Raw genomic sequence first — 21,561 nt, forward strand, 5'->3', positions numbered from 1 at the left:
AGACGACCACGACAAATCCAAAATATCTTCTGTGTGGCCATGGAGACTGCACAGCGGCTCACCGTCGAGGCCGAAAGCTTTCAAGCCAGCTTTATCGTCGCTCGTCTTTGACGAGCCTCGCTTTTTCTGATGTGGTGGTTTCCTAACCTCGTGAGTCCCCCCATCCGCTGCGCTAGCGGCGACTTGATTGCTCGATAAAACAATCTTCCACACCCGGACAACGCAGTCCTGCCCGCCACTTGCGAGGTACCGTCCGCCGGTACTGAACTTAAGAGCCCAAATCGGACCTTGGTGAGCATGAATCTCCTGTCCCATGTACAATTCCGCCAACTCTCTTACAGCTTTCTTGCACACGCGCACCTTAATTCTCTGCATTTTCCATGGTCTTCTCGCATCAGACCTTGGCTGAGCAGTAGACACGTCGTCTTTCTCTGCTGCAGCACTGGGAGTGCTTGACCGCCTCATGAAACCGCTAAACCATCTCTTCTTCTTGGGCTTCCCATTCAGCGGCAAATACGAAGAAGACGATGAAGAAGACGAAGAAGTCCCTGGTTTTTTCCTGTTCTCCCTGTCGACCCTCCTCATTTCCTGTACAATTGGAGAGAGTCCCAGAGAACTGTCAAACTCCTCTCGCGACAGCTCCCTCCCCGTCCCAACCTCTCTAACTCTGTTCCACGACCCATCCGATCCGAGCTCCTCGACTATAAACTCCTTGCCGCTGTCCAGATCCTTTATCCTATACACGAACTCCCTGCCACTGCTGTTGGTAGAGCTTTGACCATCTACATTGGCGTCGGTAGACCTTCCATCCGCGAGAATTGGGCTGCCGGGGCTGACCAAATCCCCATTTCTGGCATCTTCGTCCCTGGAGCTCTCGTAGCCGTCGCTAGAGCGAAGACGATCCAGATCCACGGACTCTCCCCTCAAATGCTCTCCTCCCGAGAGGGGATCCGAGATGCTGCGGAAGACCCGAGGCGTGGAGGCCGTCGACGGAGGGAAGGAATGGCTGGAGGTGAGGAAAGAGGGCTCCCTGCTGCCAAAGAAATCCTCCAGCCCCATTCTCTGGAGCAATCTCACCCTACGCTCCCCGACGCTGGCCGGATCGCTCCTCCACACCGCATATTTCGAGTCGCCGGAAGGGAATGCGGCGAAATCCTGGCGCTTGCCGCGCTGCCGCAGCTTGAATCTAGCAAGACGCTCACCATCGCTGCTGCCACCGCTATCGGAGCCGGAGGTGGTCGCGATTTCTTCGAGAGTCTCGAAGAATTCCTCCTCCTGCCCCTCGCCGTCGGAGCTCGCGGCGTCCGGAGCTTCTCCCTCCGCCATAGCTGCTGCATCTACCGGCGCGCCATCGCCATCGTCTTCTCCGTCCTAGAAACCTAACCTAACCACGGTAGTTTAGGCGTTAACTACGGTCCAGGGGCCTTGACGTGGCGCCAAACAACCGCACGTCACCGACAAGGCCGAGCTGTGATTTGCTTAAAAGAAAGCGATTTATCTCTAGTCTTTAATCCTCTCTCTCTCTCTCTCTCTCTCTATTTAGCGATCGATTCCATTGTTCTCTTAGGAATTCCTGGCGGCATTCACCAGCTCTAGAGTGGAAAGCGATGGAATTTGCTTGGAGCTTTTCAACGATCCATGGCCCAGCGCATTCAAATCAAAGCGCTCAGATGGTTTGGATTGTCTCTAGCAGCAAAATTTCGCTGGAAATAGGCCAAATTGACCAAGCACCTGGTGGAATCCGGCAATGGAAGCGACTGGCTCGCCGTGCCGATCTTTCACCTTTTTGCCCCAAATTTAAAATCCAAAATGCGCGCGAAACTTTTTCTAGGGTTAGGGTTTATCGCCGCGCAGATGAAGCTCAAGCAGCTGGAGAGCGAGCTCGGCCATCTCGTCCAGTTCCAGTCTCCAAAGGTATGGCGCTCTTGCGGCGCTCAATGCGCTCACTCGAATCTGGATTCTGGTCGCGCAGATCGAACTGGAGCAATACCCGACTGGCGCGCACATCGCTTCTCGGATGATGTACATGGTCTCTCAAATCCTTTTTTCCTCCGTGAGCGTGACGAATTCCTTCTTTTGCCAGGCTGAATCCAACTTTGGAGATATTTGTGGGAAATCCATCGCTGATCTTGGCTGTGGCTGTGGAACGCTCGGTGTGGCTGCGTCTTTGCTCGACGCCAGGTACGCATTTATTTTCTGCAAGATTCGTTTCTTTCCTGAACGTTTTCTTTTCTTCTTTCTGTAGTTACGTGATTGGTTTCGATCAAGATCTCGCGGCTTTAGACACTGCCCAAGAAAACTGCCGGGACCTTGAGGTATGTAAGCTTGTAACTTCGTAACTTCACAACTAGTTCTTGGTCTTCTTTCTTTTTTCTTGTTATTCTTCTGCACCTTTTCTTTTTTTAATTTTGTAAGTAACTTGTGGCTCTTTTTTCTTCGATCAGATCGACATGGATTTCGTGCAGTGTGATGTCAAGAGTCTTGGTTTGACGCGTAAGTGCTTACCGACGTCATATAGATGTTACACCTCTCATTACAGGAATCAGTGTCGACACAGTCGTAATGAATCCTCCGTTTGGCACTAGAAGGAAGGGAGCTGACATGGAGTTCTTGTCTGTAGCTCTGAAGGTACTGTGAGCTCCTTTTTTCCTCGATTGTGATGCTATATGTTGTTTCAGATCGCACGGACTGCCATCTACTCTTTACACAAAAGCTCTACAAGACAGGTTCTTCAAACCCAAGTTTTGACGAATACTGAAATGACTTTCCTGGTGGCAGCATGTGAAACGAGCAGCTCTGCAGGACCTCGGGGCTAAAACCGCAGAAGTCTTGTTCGAGGTAGAGTTTTTTCAGTGCATTCACCTAGTTCTGATGACTTGATCTTTTGTTGCAGTTGAGATTTGACTTGAAATCTTTGTACAAATTCCACAAGAAACAAGAGCTGGACATCGCTGTAGATTTGTGGCGATTTACCGTTTAGCGCACAAATCCTGCGAAGAATTTACAAGGTAAAGCATTGTTCCTGGTCGCAAAAAAGACTGACTAGATTACTCTCGCAGGACATCGCAGATATATAATTTTTTTTCTGTGCTTACTGTAGCGTCAGAGGTAGGGTTATGGGGAAAGCGTTGATGATCGCGGTGGATGACTCTGAATCGAGTGCCTATGCTGTCAAGTTCACCCTGGAGAACTTGGCTTCAAGCGACGATGCGATCACTCTAGTTCATGTTCGCTCGGAGGTAGATGGTAAGGAGTTTCTTTTGTTCTTTTGTTCTTGTGATATGATCTTTGTTGTCTTCTATTCTAGTTGAGGGGTTTTATGGAACACCGGATTGGGTTGCCGAAATGGATCACAAGTTTGAAGAGCGAGCTCGTGGTATTCTGTCCCGCATGAAGGAAATTGTGGATGGGCATAAGGTACTTTGTGATAAACTTTTGACTAGCTCATGATTTCTTTTTCTACAAAACAGATACCTTGCATGATTGTATCCAAGAAAGGGGATGCCCGAGAAAAGCTGCTAGAAGCTGTCAACGAGTTCCCTCCAACAATGTTAATACTGGGAAGCCGAGGCCTTGGAATGGTGAAAAGGTTTGCCAAAAAGCTCTAGTTTGCATTCCTCAAACCGTGGATTTGGACAGGACGTTCCTGGGAAGCGTGAGTGACTATGCTGCACAGCACGCTGAATGCCCTGTGCTTATTGTCAAGCTTCCACACCCGTAAGATTTAATGTGTTTCAAGTGCCTTTTTTCTCTTCTTCGTTTGAGGGACCTATAAGCGGTGCGTTCTTCAGTTCGCACTTTCTTAAGTTTACCCTCAGAAAGCAAATCGATTCGCTTGTTCAGGACCAAAATTCTGTGTTTATGGATCCTCAAAGCGACACTTGGACAGTTTTCTAGAGCTTTTTTCAAACAATAGTTTCTTGATAATCGGTGCTAATCGTTGGCACAAGTTTAGGCTTATTCCTTCTTTTGCTTAAGTTGTAGTATAGTGTGACGCGGACAACTGGGGTTCGATCCCCTGCAACTGCGCTTGTCAGGAAAGTGTGAATTAAAGAAGACGATCGGGAACATTGTAGCTCAAAGTGCTTAATTCGTTCAATTGCTCATTGGATTGCAATACTTTGATATTTCTTAATTGGAAACATTTGCTACTCTCGCATATCTTTTGTTCATTAACACCACAACAGCAATAGAGTCCATAACGGAGACCATCCTATTTCCCTAGACGTCTACACAAAGTATGCAACCTGGCTCGCATAAGAAACCATAGGATATCCACGAACTTCACATATATTGCTGTGATCACCCCTGGGAGCCTGCAAACCTGTGATTTGGAAAAGAAAACAAGGTGCTTCTATGAACCACCGCATTATGGCTGATCTTCCTTCATAAGAATGTGCTGTTGCAGGCAAAATGATAAACCACATTTGAGACATATATGCTTGCTAATGTACTCCAATAAAAATACTAACCAGCATACAGTGTAAGAGAGTAATAATAACTCTAATAATAATTGGTAAAACACATTAGCATAATGAAACAATCTAAGTTGATATTCCAAGGTATAAATCTCTCTCTCTCTCTCTCTTGTATGACTGGCAAAGTCGTAATGTCACTGCAGAAGTCTATGCTGCTACATATTAAAAAGCCACACTCTCTAAATACTCGCATTATCTGTGGCGGCACATGAATTCTAGTTTCAATCACTTTAATATTACACACTTAATTGGAAACATTAGCTACTGTTTCTTTTGTTCATCAAAACTCGTCCTAACATTTCCCCCACTAACACCACAATAACAATAGAGTCCATGACACACACCATCCTATTTCCCCACCTCCAGTCTGGATATAAATGTCTACGCACAAAAGTGATAGGTATGCAACCTGGCACACAAAGAGAACCTATAGGATATGTACCAATTACTTCAGATATAACGTAGTCATCTTCCCTCTGACAGTCAGCAAATCCATGATTTGGAAAAAGCCATCTTTTCCAACTAATAAAATAGGGTGTCTTCATGAACCATCTCATTACAGCTGATGTTCCTGCACAAGAATGTGCTATTGCAGACAAAACTTGCCAAATGATAAACCAGGAGCGATTCGAGACATATGTGCTGGCTAATGCACTAGCTGCTCCAATAAAAATACTAACCAGCATAAAGCACCTGTAGTGAAAGAGAGTAATGATTCCAATAATAACTGTAAAGTCAGTTTAGCAATAATATTTTATACAACTGTTCTAATATTACCTCCAATAATATAGCCTATATACATGATGAGTGAAGCAAACAAGCTGCCACTTAGGCCACGTAATATGACATAAAACCCAGTGCATTGCAGTCTCTTTAACAATAAAGAACACCCCACTTTGGAGGATAAAATGTGATATAGATGGTGAAGACATAGAAACTAATTGCCCAGGTCATAATAATTGAAACAGGTAAGAAGAACCACCACAATGGAACAACTAGTAATCTCCATACCCAACCTGTCAAGCCCTAATAGGTAATCCTATAAATAACAAGAAAAGGATGTGGATGACGAATATACTAAATTTCACAAAATAATTTGCAAGGCTAAGGTTTGCATGAGGGGACTTCAATGCAAGTCATGCAGATTGGGTGGAGAATGATGTACTCTTGTTTTGAAAATCCTTTTTTTACCATAAAGTGTGTTCTTAATCTATGGAAAATCATTGCCATTGGGATCCATTTTTTATCTTCTTGGTTGCTTTCTTTTCTTTACCGTGATTTTTCTGTATCTTCTTCTAATAGCTATGTGATTGGATTCCTGCAAGCCCTTGCAACATTGCTTGAGATGTGTAAGCTTTTTAAGTTTAAGTAGTTCTTGGCTTCCAACCTTCAACTTTTTATTTTAGTTTTTTGCATGCCAATTTCTTTGATCAGTTCGACATGGGTGTTGATGTCTGATGGGTAATATATTACACTTTGTCAATATAAAAACTAGTGTTGACATAGTAGAACTTTTGGCACCGATTTCCTATTTGAAACTCTATTTTGAGGTATTTCCTGATTGTTATGCTATATATTGTTTCAGGTTACACACCCACAAAACAGTTTTGATGATATCAAAATGGCTTTCCTGGTGGCAACATGTAAAACAAGCAACTGCAGAATTCTTGTATAAGGTAGAGCATTTCAGCGCGTTCTGACAACTTAACTTGTTTTGGCAGTTGAGATTTGACTTGAAATCTTTCTAAAGTCAAGAGCTGGATAGATTTGAGACCAGGAACAATCGTCGATGGGGATTTAGCAATGAAAAGAAATCACGATCATCAAGTCAAAAGACTTCATTGATTAAGTACTTTATCTTCATCCACAATACTAACTTGCTCTTCAAACTTTTGCGAAAAGAAATATCAATTAGCAGAGAAGAAAGATTAGGAGCTGCTTACCATCCATCTACCTCTAAGTTCTCCAGGGGGCATATCTATTGGGTAAAAACAATTTTCCTTAGGATGCATTTAGCGAACTTTATAAGAGTTTTTAGCTTACTTGTGGGATGGTCCATCAAAATGTTGAGTTCCTGCAAGTTCTGTGAGACGATTTCCTGTTTAACGTTGAAAGCTGATTTTGCTAATTCCCTAGATTCCTTTTTTTTCTAACAGGCTGAGTGCTATTCGCTTTGAATCGAAAGTTACACTCGGACAGTCTCATGGATTCACCTCGAGTTTATTATGTTCCATGAGGCACTTGTCAGTACGAGGTAAAAGAAGTCAATGGTGCTGGAATCAATGTGAGCGAGCCAGGTATTGCTTTGTACTTCCTCAAAGAGTAAAGGCATAAACGTTTTGGCTTCTTTCTGCAGTCACTCATACAACACGGATTTCCTGAAGCGGCTAGTCTCCAAGACGTTTTCTTTTCTGTACGTAGAGATTGTGGATGCTTTGTTAGAGGTGCTTATTTAAGTGCAAGCCATCTTTTGCAGGTCACTGGTTGACGCTACCAGGAAATGCTAGAGGATGGATGCATCCTCAAGTCACCATTTGATGGATGTTAGTGTAGGTAAAAGAATTATTGCTAGAAACTCTTATAACTTTCTTGTGTCTTTTTGAATTTCCAGACACTGGACATCCGCATTTGCTGGATACGATTGCTTTGAGAATTACTTGCGAGTGGAGACATGTTAGTTGTTCTCTTATTCTTGTTTGTCTTGCTAGCTCTCAGCTCAGACTTGCCTAAGAGCATTGGCATACATGGAGTCAGAAAAACATCAAAGACTTGACAAGCCTCATGGACGAGCCTTTGATGCCAAGACTGTAGGACGAAATGCTTGATGCAGTTGGATATCTATTAGTGCAGAAAGCTCCATTCTACTTTGGAATTGCTCGCAGCCATGGCATTGAAGACACCTCGTCTCAATCACTTGCATAGACAAACAACTAGAGACAAAAAGATGTTTGTTTGCATTTAGCAAGAAAACACATACAAGAAGAGCTGCTTTCTATCTTCTGCTTCTTGCAAATGAAGGAGAGGATGAAGAAAGATACATTTGCAAACGCAGTAGTAACGGCTCCTGTGACATGGGCATAGTCTGTCTCCCAATGGGAGAAAACTCCTCAAAACAAAGTTGAAACAAGAGAAAACAGTGAGGGAAAATTAAGGGAAAGGTATTAATAAAGGATATTACTACCTCATTTGCTATCTCATACTATAGGCTAAGAAGGGTGTACTCCCCTAGCAGTTCAAATGCTTCTTAGAGAGCTTTTCCCATGACATGAGAACTTAATAACTGGGGGGATTACATATGTCAAAAGCAAATTAAGAGATACAAGATATAGAATGAGTATTAACTGATAAAAGTTACATTTGTGCGAGTGAGTTTCACCAAGGTGATTCCCCTGAGTGTGTTTTGATGTGAAGTCACATATGGAGCTCTAGTAAAGTTCCTACCACATTAAATTCATAGTTTTGACATAACTCTATTTTTTTTACAGCATATTGTAAACTAGAGCCATGGGGCATCTATTTACATAAAATCATAGACGCCAATAAATGTTTGAAGAGTGTCTATACACTTCTTGTTTAATGCCTTGGATATATGATATAAAAATATTCTTTGTATGCTATACTATATTTAAACTTCATATTTTATTATTATATTTGTTAAAAGTATTGTCATATAAACTCTTATTTGTCAAAACAATCTAGAAGTCATAGGGAGCCAAGAGGAAATCCCGATGGAGGCTCTAGGTCAAACTTCTTCTCTTCCTCACTTTCCTTATCTTGGAACTTTTCCATTCCCTCATTGATCGTCTTTGATTTTAGTAGTCAGTGATGATGGCACCCACAAAGGATGTGAAGCCTCCTAAACCTCATCTTCTCCTTGTTGTTCCTTGTCTTCCCTGCTATTCTCATCTTCTTTAACATCTTCTTTTTCATCTCTTGTTTCTTAGTCCTCGTTTGATGGGAACATGAATTTAATTAACCTTGAGGTTCTTTGTTTCAATCTAATGAGAACATTTGCTGTGTCACTTGACCATGAAAATTGGTAGATAGAACCAGGAACATTCAGGATTGCTACACCTTTGAGCCTCTTTGTGTCCTCTAGTTCATGTTGAGGATAGTAGGTAGAGAAGACATCACATGTGTTCAAAGACACTAGAATAAAAGAAAAAATGCAACATTGATACAAACACCAAATAAATGATGTTTACCCCGTTCACAAAAATTGTCAACTCTTTCCCAACTACCTTATTAGCCGTGCATTTGATACTCAAAGCATTTTCCACTTTGAATTCAATATGTAGTGTGGTCCAAACAGCTTTGATTGATACGCCAAACACAATCATGTTTTCTTCCATCTCCGTGTGTTATAAGCTTGTTAACACGATAGAAGAAGAGACAACCATGAGAACTTACACATACCTCTTTGCATCAATAGTATTGGGAACTTTGCCTCCATCATTTCTCTGCTTACATCCCCAAACTTGCATCCTCCAACATCAATTGTATTGTCCATCATAGAATGGACAATCACCTAGATCTCATCGAAAGTCATGAAGTCGATTGGCATATTAATGCTATCCATATGGAGAGTAATTGTCATCTAGAGAGGAAGGTACATCCTTGTTTTCTTTGGCTTAGAGGGCTACTTTATTTGCCTTGGTCGTTTTCTACTTCGTTCTTCCAAAACGTTTTCCATCATACACAATCATTGTGAGTTGCAAGAGTTATCTCCTTCCATCTTCATTAAAATGGTATACACTTAGTCCTCCTCCTTGATACCTTATAGGCTAAATAGGATGTCGGAATACTCCCTTCTAAATGACATCAATGAAGAGCATAAGGTGTTGTAGTTGCTTTTGTTTATTGCTCTCTACTTTAGTACAATCGAGATCTAAAAAAGGATGAGTGGGGGTTGCATTAAGTCTATTAGAAGGAATGATGTGTTGGTAGGCTGTAAATAATGGAGGCTAGGTACTTGCAAGTTGAGATTGTTGCCTAAGAAGAATTTCACATCACACTTTTCCAAATGTAGGCCAATGGTATGGTCATTGATGTTATAGAAGTGACCACCCTACACAAGTCGATAGTGAACATAGCATTTGAACACTACACCCTACATTGAAGGGTTCGCTGCCAGTGCTTGAGTGAACTCCATATAGCCATTGATATTTTTTTAAAATGCAGCACATCTGAATTTGGAGCCAAACTTTAAATTTGTTATGCTATGAAATAAAAGTCCAATACACTTTTAATACCATAAGCACTAACTCCCTATATCCAACACTTGCATGTAAAATAGTGTCAAATAGTGTTTGGCACAATTTTGGCACATTGGTGGTTTGACGTAAGGAGGAGGGAGATTGAAAATGCCATCTAATGCAGATTTCCCTACCGACTGGAGCAGCGTGGGCTTAGGCTTAGACCCAAGCTGGATGCATAACAATAAAAGACACAGTCTAATAGAAGCTAAATTAATATCTTAGGTGGTCAAGCATGCATTCTAACCACTATCCCTATTATACATTTGGAATTCCCCATATCAAGTGCATAGCAACTGGGAAAGAACTGACAATTTTTGTGAATGAGGTAGGCATTAGTTATCTGGTATTTGTTTCAATATTGCATTTTTTTTTTTGTTCCAATGTCTTTGAACACATGTGATATCTTCTTTGCCTACTATCCTCAACATGGAACTAGAGGACAAACAAAGGCTTGGAGTCCTGAATGTTCTTGGCACTATTTACCAGTTTTCATGGTCTGGTGATATAGTAGTTGTTCTCATCAAATAGAAACTAAGAACCTTGAATTAGATGAAAGGAAGGGGGAGAAGAATATTAATTATATATAAAGCTAAGAATCAATCAAAAGCTAGAGAAGAAAATAATAAAAACCTTGATCAATGACTTCATTGAATAGGATGTAAAAATGAAGGGTTTTTTTTATTTATACCTACCCTATATATACAAGACATACTTAAGCTAAACCAATGGATTAAACATGTTGGAAAAACACCTATACAAGAAATGTAAGGGCTAAACATAGCCCAAGAATACCACTCGGATCTATAGCAAATGCCTAGATTAACAACGAGACTATTTATCTCAACACTCCCTTGGAAATCCCATAAGAAGCATAATTTCCCATAGATGATTCACCCTACTGCCCTTTAAAAAATCCATCTGATCACTAAAACTTTGGCAATGACATCAAATCTTGGTTTGGGCATCTAAGGGACAATTGTTAAAAGTCCTTCCTCCAACTAATGGCAATCCCATGCTGCACTCCTATTGGCCAAAAGTAAACATTGGAGATTTTCCCCACAACCATGTTATTAGAAGCTCCTTTGGGCTTGCTCTTTATTTATTATAGAAAATGAAAGTCTTTTTCACTTCATTCAGATGTTTTTGATCCAAGTTGATTTCCTAGCTCTATCAGAGGTGATATGTTGAATAAGGATGGAAGTGGAGTATAGAATGTCTATAACATACAAATAATAAGGGGACAAAGAATTGCTCTTCAACTTTGAATTACCTTTCCCTCTCTTCCTTTAACAATGGCAACACTAACAACTTCTGCCACCACAAACCTTTGTGATGTGATGAGTTGTTTGCCATCCTTGAATTTGCACATCCCCAAACTCTACACCAATAGTAGATAAGATGGTTTGGTACCTTTTATAGGTCCTCATAACTTAAAATAAATGTTATTAGAACAACACCCACCTTTTATTTTTGGTGCCCTCTTGAACTTTGGGAACTCCACTTTGGGAAGAGTGAAGTAAGCATAATTAAGAACTTAAACTAATTTTGGCACTTCTTCCTTCTTTTGAACACCTTCATTAGCTTTTTCCTTCTTTCAAATGTCCTCAAAATCTTCAACTTGTCAAGATAATCTAGAAGTCGCTAGGAGCCAAAAGAAAATCTCAATGGAGGCTTTAAGTCAAGCTTCTTCTTTTCCTCACTTTCCTCGTCTTGGAACTTTTCCTCTCCCTCATTTCGATCATCTTTGATTTTAATAGTCATTGATGATGGCACCCATAAAGGGTGTGAAGCCCTTTGGACTTCGTCTTCTCCTCTTTGTTCCTCGTCTTCTCTGCCATCTTTATCTTCTTTGACATTTTCTTCCTTTTTATTCTTGATCCAAGTTGGTTTCCTAGCTCTATCAGGGGTGATGTGCTAAATAAAAATGGAAGTGGACTCTAGAATATCTATAGCATACAAATAACAAAGGGACAAAGAATTGCTCTTCAATTTTGAACTACCCCTCCCTCCCTTCCTTTAATAATGGCAACACTAACAACTTTGTGAGTACCTCACTACCACCACAAACCTTTGTGATGAGTTGTTTGCCATCTTTGAACATACACATCCCCAAATTCCACACCAACTATAGATAGGATGGTTTGGTACATTTCATGGGTCTTTATGACTTAAAATACATGTTATTAAAACGCCACCTACCTTTTATTTTTGGTGTCTTCTTGGACTTTAGAAACTTTACTTTGGGAAAAATGAAGTAAATATGGTTAAGAATTTAAATTAATTTTGGCACTTCTTCCTTCTCTCAAACACCTTTATTGGTTTTTTCCTCCTTTTGAACGTTTGCAATATCTTTAGTTTGTCAAAATGATCTAAAAATCATTATAAGCCAAGAGAAGCTTCCCAATAAAAGTTTCAGGTCAAACTTCTTCTCTTCCTCACCTTCCTTGTCTTGGAGTTTTTTCTCTCCTTCATTTCGATTATCCTCGATCTTAGTAGTTAGTGATGATGGCACCCACAAAGTGTGTGAAGCCTCCTAGACCTTGTCTTCTCCCCCCTATTCTTCGTCCCTAAACTCTATAAAAAAAACCTTTGTAAAAGTGTTATCCCACAAACCCCCACTCACTATGTAAACTACTCAACACTTGCTAAATAGAGGCAAATACTTTAATATGTACTTTAGCTTATGTACAAATTGTGTGTTATGTTTGGTATTTCTAAGTTTGATAGATTAATTCAAATGCAGGTAAGATTCCAAGGGAATGAAGGCCTTTTTGGTGCAAAAATACATAGAAATCCTCCAAGAAACCTTGATTTTTGTGTATACTATATTCTTTTTGTCAAAACAACAATAATGACTAAAGCTCTCATGACATCCACCACATATCACATAGGCATTAATTTTGAGAAGATCATAACTGATATATCTACCTCAACTCTATAGTATATTAGCTCATTTGTAACACATTTTATCTCTCTCCCCTTAAGCTAATTGGAAAAAAAGTAATTACTTGATGAAATAGCCTTTAATGGCTATTTTATCCCCATTTATCCCCTAAGATTCCAAAGATTCACAGTGATAGTATATCTAAATCTCATCTTATGATCACATGCATTACATCATTTTTCCAAACTTATCAAACATATATCTAAAAATGTTTTCTAAGCTTGTGGTGATGGTAGTGGCAACCCTAAAGTTGAGCATGCTCCATCACTTTATGATAGGAATGAAATTCCTTGGTGTTGAGTAGTAGGCTATTATCCAAGTCTTTTATTATGAGTAGAGCTAAACATTAAGATTGGCGTATGCAAAGCCACACCTTCCCATGACTTGCTCCTAGCCTAGAGGCTAAAGACCACTATCATAACTTATAGTTTGGTTGATGGCTTCTCTTGAAGCTAATACATATGTGTATATTGGATGGTCTTCTTGTATATCATAAATATTAGTTTTATTCCATATATAGTTTTTTATTCTATTTGTAAGAAAAAACCATATAATTTGAAAAAATAAAACTATCTGAATATAGTTTTTCAACCAGGCATATAGTTTGCATATGTGTGTTCCAACATAATTTTCTCAAAGCATAGTTATGAAATTTAGTTATCTATTTATGATTTTGTAAAGTTTATTATGTAACTAGAATAGTTAAAATATGATTATCTCAAGAATTATTCTGAAAATGGAATATAATATAGTTTTCAATATAGATAAATTTTTATGTATTATATAATATATATACATACATATATTTAATATATAAAATTGGAATATAGTAAGAGAACATATAATTCTTTTAAATATTATTCTGTGAGGTCCAAGTGTACAGTTACAATGCTATATACTAATATAAGCATAATGGGATTTTGATAGCCGTTAAATTAGTTTCAATTTGGACCACTCACTTTTATATATAAACTAAGGTTTTGGGCTAATTTATATGCACATTTTCTATATTCCCTTTCCTTATTCAATGCACTCACATTGGTGGAATTGAGTGGCACTTTTGATTGTCTTTGAGGAGCATTTGGATTTGGGATTTTTGTTTAAATTTAGCTTTTTTATTGTCTAGATTTAACTTTTTCCATTTCCTTTCTTATTGTTTTTTTCCTTTTGGGATTTTGGTTTAGATCTAGCTTTTGCATTGTCTAAATCTCTTTTTTCTTTTAGCTTTTTTTCATTTATCTTCTTTTGCTCTTTCCTTTTCATTCATCTTTATGCCAGAGTAGTAGTCTCCTCCTATGACTCTGGAGCAGCAGTTGGTGCAATTGCTTGATGCTATGTGATTGCAATTGAACAACTAAACTCAATTGATTGTGGCATTCACAATACGTGGTATAGCTCCTTCTACTTTTGGTGCCAATCCTCACATTTTGCCGGAGTTCTTTTATAGAAATCCTAGGGATGATATGTATCATTGGTTCAATCACTTCATAGTGATTGCCACATGTCATTCTTAAGATGATACTCAATGTTTACATGAGTTTCCCATGTATCTCCAAAGGACAGTGTTGCAATGATATAATGGTTTGAGTGCAACCACCATGGGGATTGGAGTATTCTCCTGTACGTCTTCAAATGTGCATTCAGATATGTTAATGATTGTGATGATGCCTTCCAACAATTGCATCATCTTCGTCAAAGGCCATCAAAGTCGATGATGCAATTTGGCATTTATTTCTGAAACCTCTTGCTTTATGTGGAGCCAAATATATCAAAGTGGATCAAGCTAGGCATGTTGTGGCTAACCCTTCATTAGATCTTGTAAAACTTGTGCATGCATTTGCTCCAGCCACCCTTAATAATGCCCCTTGCTTGACACAATATTATGAGATGTCACTTCTTCCACTTCTCGCTGCACGTTCTTTAGGTTCACTTTTTGTGGGAGATGGTCTTGTTCCAATGGAGGTTGATGTTGTTGTTGCTCCAGTTTAAGGACAAGGGCAAGGACGTGATCGTAGCCGTGATATTTGTTGTTGGGCATGTGATGAAGTTAATCACAGTTATTGGCGCTATTGACATTTTTCGAATTGGTAGCCTTCATTTCCTGGGTGGAGACCTTGGCATCAACAACGTCTTGTAGAAGTCACACGAGTAACAAAAGGACCTTGCGCAAATAAGTTAGTGACCCTTTCATTTTTCTTTCACGAGTATCATCAAGGGGTTCACTTGGCACCAGTTCATTCAGTGTTTACTTTCTAAACTTGTTTTCATAACAAGAGGTTTCCTATTATTCTCTCCGTGTTGGTTGATACAGGTTTAAATTTATCTTTTATTGCTCGACCTGTTGCTATACGTTGCCATCTACATTTAGATTATGTGGTAGAGTTAGTTTTCATTTTTTATGGCAACAGTCGTAGACATGCATGTGTATGGGATGAGGTAGACCTAGTTGCGCGTGTGGGCGATCTTCAACTTAGGTTGTAGTCATTGCAAGTGGTACCAAGTCAAACTTTTGATTTTATCCTTGGTATAAATTGGGTGCAACACAATTATGCCAAGTGTGACTTTGAGGTTTTTCCCCCTTGTCTCATACTTTTTTATATTTCATCCATTCCTCTTACTTCCATACCTCTTTGTCCTTTTACTTATATATTTGCTTCTATTACTTTTGTCTCCCCATTATTTCCTCCTATGTTTCCATCTTATTCCCTTCTTCCCTTTTCTGATTCCTCTAACAATCTTTGTGTTATAGCAGTTTACTGACTCATGAAGAAGTATGCTAATCTTTTTGAATTTGACCTATTGTTTGGGGCCAAGATTGCCATATGTCATTTAATTCCCATAGGGGATGCTTGTTCAAGCAAGGTTCATTGTCGGTCACCCAAAAAGCTCAAAATTTTACATACAAACGTCAAGGAGATGTTAGAAAAGGGTGTTATTCAAAAGTCCTAGAGTTTTTGGGCATGTGAACCTCATTTTATGACAAAGCTTGATGGGAGTATTCGTTTCTGCATTGACTATTGTTTATTAAACAAAGTGACAATCCCTAATGTGTACCATCTTTCTCACATTGATAATCTTTTGGATCGTCTGGGGAGAAGTTATTGGTTCATCAAGTTAAATCTTGTTTCTGGGTATTAGCAAGTACCGATGGTCTAAGAAAATATTCCTAAGACTACTTTTTGTATACCGTTTTGTTTGTATAAGTTCTTGGTAATGCCATTTGGTTTGAACAATGCTCCAACAATTTTTTAGCGGATGATGAACAAAGTTCTTTATGATATGCTAAAGGTGATTGCTAACTTCATTAATGATGTCTTGATCCATTTGGAAGGGATGTGGGAGGAACACGTTTGTGATATTCGTAAAATGTTGGATCAGTTATAGAATGTTATTTAAAGCTAAAGCGATTGAAGTGTATATTTGGGTCCAAGGACACGAGTTATTTTGGGTATTGTATTTCTTGTGAAGGTTTGCAAGTTGATCTTGACAAACTTGTTGTTGTTCTAAAATTCCCTACTCCGAAGTGTATGAATGATATGCAACGCTTTTTGAGCAAGGTGCAATATCTCAGTCGTTTTGTAGATCATCTTTCTAATTGCACTACACCATTGCAAGCATTGCTGAAGTTATCAATGTCATCTTTCATTTAGTCTACAGATTGTGAATGGGTGTTCATGGATCTCAAAGAGTTAGTGATAACTCCTTCGGTTTTGATGTATCCTAACTACACTCAACCTTTCATTTTGCACATGAATACTTTTAATATTGGTCTTGGAGGTGTGTTGATGCAAAAGAGCCTGAGTGTGCCTAGTTAGCACCATCCCATTGTATACATCAGCCGTACATTATAACTAGCAGAGGTGAACTACTCCATGACTGAGAAGGAATATTTAGTAGTAGTCTAGGGTTTTGAGAAATTTCATGCATATTTACATGGTTCTTAGATGTTATTAAAAGGTGATATGCTACTGTTACTTCATTCTTGAAGCGAAAGAACCTAGTTAATTGAACTGCTCGGTTGGCTTTAAAGCTTTAAAGCTTGGGGAGTTTTATGGCTGATGCTAATGCCCTTTCTTGAGTTCCTCTTCCTTCTTTGATCTCTTCTCATGTTTTAGATAAGTCTATTGTTCTGTGAGACACAAAATCCCTAGGTCCCAAAGTGGAGCCGGAAAGGGTGCCACTTGGTAGTGGCTGAAGCGAGAGCCAAACGAGCATAACACGTTTGGACCAAAAGCTCCGACTTGAAAAGTCAAGAGCGGGAGTGGAACTCCCAACGAAGTGCTCGAGGAACGAACACGAAACGAGCAAAAAGCAAGGCTCCAAAAAGGGACCCAAAAGGACCAACACATGACACGTGGAAGTGTCCGAGATGGACTCGAGTTGGAGTCCGAAGTGGAGTCCGAGATGGACCCGAGTTGGAGTCCGAAGTGGAGTCCGAGATGGACTCGAGTTGGAGTCCGAAGTGGAGTCCGAGATGGACCCGAGTTGGAGTCCGAAGTGGAGTCCGAGGTGGACCCGAGATGGAGTCCGAGATGGAGTCCGAGATGGAGTCCGAGATGGAGTCCGAGGTGGACCCGAGATGGACCCGAAATGGAGTCCGAGATGGAGTCCGAGGTGGACCCGAGATGGACCCGAAATGGAGTCCGAGATGGACCCGAGATGGAGTCCGAGATGGACCTGAGATGGAGTCCGAGATGGAGTCCGAGATGGAGTCCGAAGTCGAGACCGAGACCGGGACCGAGACCGAGACCGAGACCGAGACCGAGACCAAGATCGGGACCGAGAACGAGACCGAGGCCGAGGCCGAGACCGAGCCCGAGCCTGAGTCCGAGTCCAAGTCCGAGTCCAAGTCCGAGTCCGAGTCCGAGTTTGAGTCCGAGTTCGAGTCTGAGAGGGTGAAAGCCCAAAGCGTTCGTCTCCCAGACCCTGGGGGGTTTGGTGAGCTCCAAAAGTATAGTAGGGGGGAGGACTGCAGTGGAGCCAGTTTGGCCAGGAAAGGCCAGTTTGGCCCAGGAAGGCCAGACCCAGTGTTGGGTGATGAGCTGCCCACTGGGAAGTCCAAGACTAGAGTGAACACAGACCGACAAGCGAGGTAGCTTGGTGAAGTGTTCAAGAGCCGGCTCTAGTTCCCCCGGGAGATCGACTGGCCGATGCTCCCAGTCCAAGTGTGGGTGGCACTACCTACTTGGATACCTGGTGTGGCTCAACGGAACCCGCTCTAAGCCCATGGCTAGAGCACCCAAGGGCAGAAGGCGAGGAGAGTACCCAGATGGCTCGCGTAAGGCCACGGTGTTCCGAAATGTTGTCCCAAAGGCCCAGACTGTGGAAAGGAAGAGGAGCAGTCCTCTGGGGTAGTGACCAAGGACACAGTCGTGTGGTGAGGAAGTCCCAGAGGACCGTGGGACTTAGTGGTCGGGCCTGTGGGTCTCGATTCAGTGGCAGTGTTGGCAAACACGGCCAGGGGCAGAAAGGGACTTAGTGGGGACTGACAGAGGGATATTGGGGAAGGCTATTCCCCTTGTCGGTGGGCATCCTAAGGATGCTAAAGAGTGGATCTGAGATGACCACTCACAGATGGTTTGCCTAGTCTTGGAAAGCCAAGACGGTAATGCAAGTGGTATTGGACTACCAGTGTGGCAAAGGTGATTGGGCATAGCCTTAGCGTAACGGGCTGCTATGTCGGTGGTACCTTTGAGTGTCGGTGATGGGATCGGACACGTGGAGCGCTTGGACCAAGTGCAAATGTTGAGTGGCATGGATGCCATTCTCGGGGCTAGCAAGTCCCAAGTCCTGGCTTGGACTTATGGAGGTTGTGAATGAGACTCCTCCAAGTGGTCAGAGGTGTGGTTAAGTGACTAAAGTAGAATGGAAAATTTAGTCGCTTACATGTTCCAACATCTGTGGATTTTCTAGACGAGGATTTTGTGCTATCGGTGGTTGTTGTACTTGACGTTTAGTGTCCACAAGGTGTAAAGCAAGATCTACCTTCTCTTGATGAGATTTGCGAGGTTCAAAAGATTGAGCCATGAATTCAAAGGCTTCAAGAAGGGTTTGAGAGTTTTGCATCACTTGCTAATGATTTGCCATTCTAGCATTTACATTCTTAATATCGTCTTGAAAATAGTCTTCTTTATTTTGTGGGGACAAATATTGATGATTATTTACGGCTGATGGTGCCTTCAATCTTTATTCCATGGTTCTCTATGCCTACCATGATTCTCCTATTCTAAGCAGGCATATAGAACATTGTCGTATGACTAAAAAGCTGCGCAAGTTTTTCTATTGGCCAAAGATGCGATGTGATGTTATCTAGTATGTGCATAGTTGTGTTTAGTGCTAAGCTCGTAATACTCCCCTTCATGCTATAGAAAGATAGTTGAAGTCAATTGTAGTTTCCCGCTTGTTCAAGTTGGTGGCATTTGATCTTATGGGATCTTTTCCATGATTGACTGTTGGCAATGAATATATTATTATTGCTTTTAATTACTTAACTCATTGGGTGGAAGTTGGTGCTCTTGTTAGCACCTTTGCAATTGCTGTTAAATATTTCCTCCTCAATCAAGTGGTGTTCGAACATTTTTGTCCGGAGCGGATTCTTTCGAATAATGGTCCTGCATTTATGGCTGAGGCATTTCATATTTTGACGTCATGGTTGGGGATATGCCACACTTTCATGAATGCTTATCATTCACAGTCAAACAGTTTGATGGAACGACTCATTTGGACATTCAAAGGGATAATCGTGAAGTATGTGAACTTTAAGCATTTAGATTGAGATGGTTATTTATTGTCTCTTTGGTATGCATATGTCACAAAGGTGTAAAGTTTTGTTGGTGTTTCACCATATAAACTTCTATATAGTCATGATCCAATATTACCAATAGAGTTAGGTTTGCCTTCACAATTGCCACAAGCTACCAATGTTAGGTTATGGGATCAGTATTTGATGAGCATTTTTCCACTTGTCAGAACAAAATTTACTAAATACTTAGGCCATGTACAAGTGAGATAACAACAACACTACAACTCCCATCATCGTTCACTTACAGAGTATAAAGTGGATGACTTAGTGTTAATCCATTTTCCCTATCTTATGGTATGGTTTATCTAAGGGGTTCCTTGTTCAATGGAAAAGACCATATCAAGTGTTGCAACAAGTTGAACCATAAGTTTATGAGGTTTGGCATGACATCCAGTAGGACAATCCTCTAGAAATTGTGTATGTGCAACAATTAAAACACTTTGTACAAAGGGATTAGAAACAATTAATACCATCTAAAGATCTATCAATGCCTCTTCCTAATGTCTCATTTGATCCCAACCCATTTATAAGAGAACCCTAATAATCTTCCATTATTCCAAAAGGAGGGGATGATGTGAAGTTCAAATATACGACTACGATACCATATATTAATATTAGCACAATGGGATTTTGATAGCCGTCGGATTGATTTCAATCCGGACCATTTGCTCCTATATATAAGCTAGGTTTTTGGGTTAATTGATATGCACAGTTTCATATTCAAAGTAGTCACAATTCTAAATTTTCAATATATATAATATTTTATTTTCAATGTATAATAACTCTCTTAAATATTATTCTAAAATTAGAATATAATATAGTTGTTATGACATGTACCACTTGAATCTCATAAAGGAAAAGAGCATAACCTCAATCTCACTCAAACATCATAAGAGTTTAAACACTAGAATCTAGCATCTAATCCTCATGAGGAACACTACACCCTCACTTCTCCCTTTCAAGGTGATTTGCCTCATACTAAGTCCTGGATCATATCACTGTGATCCATGGAGCTAGAAACATAACTAAAGAACTTCCACCCTCTCCTCAATCCATCTATCTCCAAAAATTCTAGTGCCAAAATCTAGCTCCCTTTGAAGAATGTCCTAATGCCTCCTGGATCAGTCCCCAAGGCTCTCTACCTCTTAGAATCTCCCTACCAAAATCCCTTGATCAAACCTTAATCACTGAACACACAATGCCACCTCTACTCCGCCAGTGCCTCCAACCTTTTAAGTTGTGCATAGCCTTTAATCCACTTGTGACTTGCTTGTGCCTCTGATTGGAAGTCTTCTCTTGGAAGTCTCCCTCTAAGTCTCCCCTGTTCCCTCTGAAGGTGCTCTACCTCACACTGAGGCCCTCTGGATCACACTGATCCACACCTATTAGAACAAGAGCACGGTTCTCTGGAAAGATCTCCATCTGGGCCATATTTGCCCTTCCAGTAGTGCCTTTGCTCTCTGCCACCTCGTGGTGTCCATTGGAAGTCTCCCTCTTATATTCCTTTTGAGTATCTAGGTCTCCCTCTCATCCTCAAATTGCTCTCTCAAGGTGACCTGCCTTGTATTGAGGCCCTGGATCATGCCACTATGATCCATACAAATTGCATTTCATCTAGGCCACGTTTGCCCTAAAATGAGCCGGCTCTTCTCCTCCCCCTTCAATACATGTATGGGATGGATAGCAAATTGACCAACAACACTATTACTCTCAGGTGAACATAGAATTTTTACTGAAACTGCTCCTCCTCTGGATCCTCCATCCAGTGCCTTTCAAAGCACCATCATGTGTCGCCTCAGCAGCGGCTCTTCCCAGCGCCTCTAGACAGCACGTCCAGCACTGTCCTCTACTGGCAGCATCTAGAGCACAACTTGTACTTCACACCATACACAGCACACAGCTTGCTCCCTGGCATCGCCTCCTCTAGCAACACTTCTCTGTCTCAGCACCCAGTGCCTCTGCCCTGATCTGGGCTCTAGTGCAACACCAAGAACTCCCCTTACAACCATGATCTTGTGGCTCACCTTCTTGTCAGCCAACAAGCGCCATCCACTTCTGATTAAGGTGGCTCATCCTCCT

The 21,561-nt window shown here is 40.9% G+C and overlaps 2 protein-coding genes across 3 annotated transcripts; one reads left to right on the forward strand and one right to left on the reverse strand.

Moving 5' to 3' along the window:
• Window positions 1-3: 3 nt before the first annotated feature.
• Window positions 4-1,369, reverse strand: LOC9639292 (the record flags this gene model as incomplete). Its single annotated transcript, XM_002988675.2, has 1 exon — window positions 4-1,369. A coding segment is annotated over exon 1 (1,323 nt), but the record flags the coding sequence as incomplete, so codon positions are not given.
• A 468-nt stretch (window positions 1,370-1,837) lies between these two features.
• LOC9639293 (methyltransferase-like protein 5) lies at window positions 1,838-3,141 on the forward strand. Of its 2 annotated transcripts, XM_002988600.2 has the most exons (10): window positions 1,838-1,914; window positions 1,973-2,029; window positions 2,084-2,181; window positions 2,246-2,315; window positions 2,445-2,493; window positions 2,540-2,628; window positions 2,679-2,726; window positions 2,779-2,838; window positions 2,894-3,008; window positions 3,060-3,141. In XM_002988600.2, exons 1-9 carry the CDS (start codon window positions 1,855-1,857, stop codon window positions 2,978-2,980), a joined length of 618 nt encoding a protein of 205 aa, XP_002988646.1. In that variant the 5' UTR covers window positions 1,838-1,854; the 3' UTR covers window positions 2,981-3,008; window positions 3,060-3,141. The 2 variants fall into 2 exon arrangements, with proteins under 2 accessions (XP_002988646.1, XP_024518329.1); XM_024662561.1 differs by having other exon boundaries at window positions 1,973-2,181.
• The last annotated feature ends 18,420 nt before the right edge of the window (window positions 3,142-21,561 follow it).

This window comes from Selaginella moellendorffii, unplaced genomic scaffold, assembly GCF_000143415.4.
Source record: "Selaginella moellendorffii unplaced genomic scaffold, v1.0 SELMOscaffold_90, whole genome shotgun sequence".
Taxonomy (NCBI): domain Eukaryota; kingdom Viridiplantae; phylum Streptophyta; class Lycopodiopsida; order Selaginellales; family Selaginellaceae; genus Selaginella; species Selaginella moellendorffii.

What these genes read in the sequence shown, in the direction of transcription:
- LOC9639293 (XM_024662561.1), top strand. Translation starts at nt 1,855, where the DNA reads ATGAAGCTCAAGCAGCTGGAGAGCGAGCTCGGCCATCTCGTCCAGTTC. An exon ending in TCCAGTTCCAGTCTCCAAAG is followed by an intron (nt 1,915 to 1,972) that starts GTATGGCGCTCT and finishes CTGGTCGCGCAG; the next exon opens with ATCGAACTGGAGCAATACCC. An exon ending in CCGCAGAAGTCTTGTTCGAG is followed by an intron (nt 2,839 to 2,893) that starts GTAGAGTTTTTT and finishes CTTTTGTTGCAG; the next exon opens with TTGAGATTTGACTTGAAATC.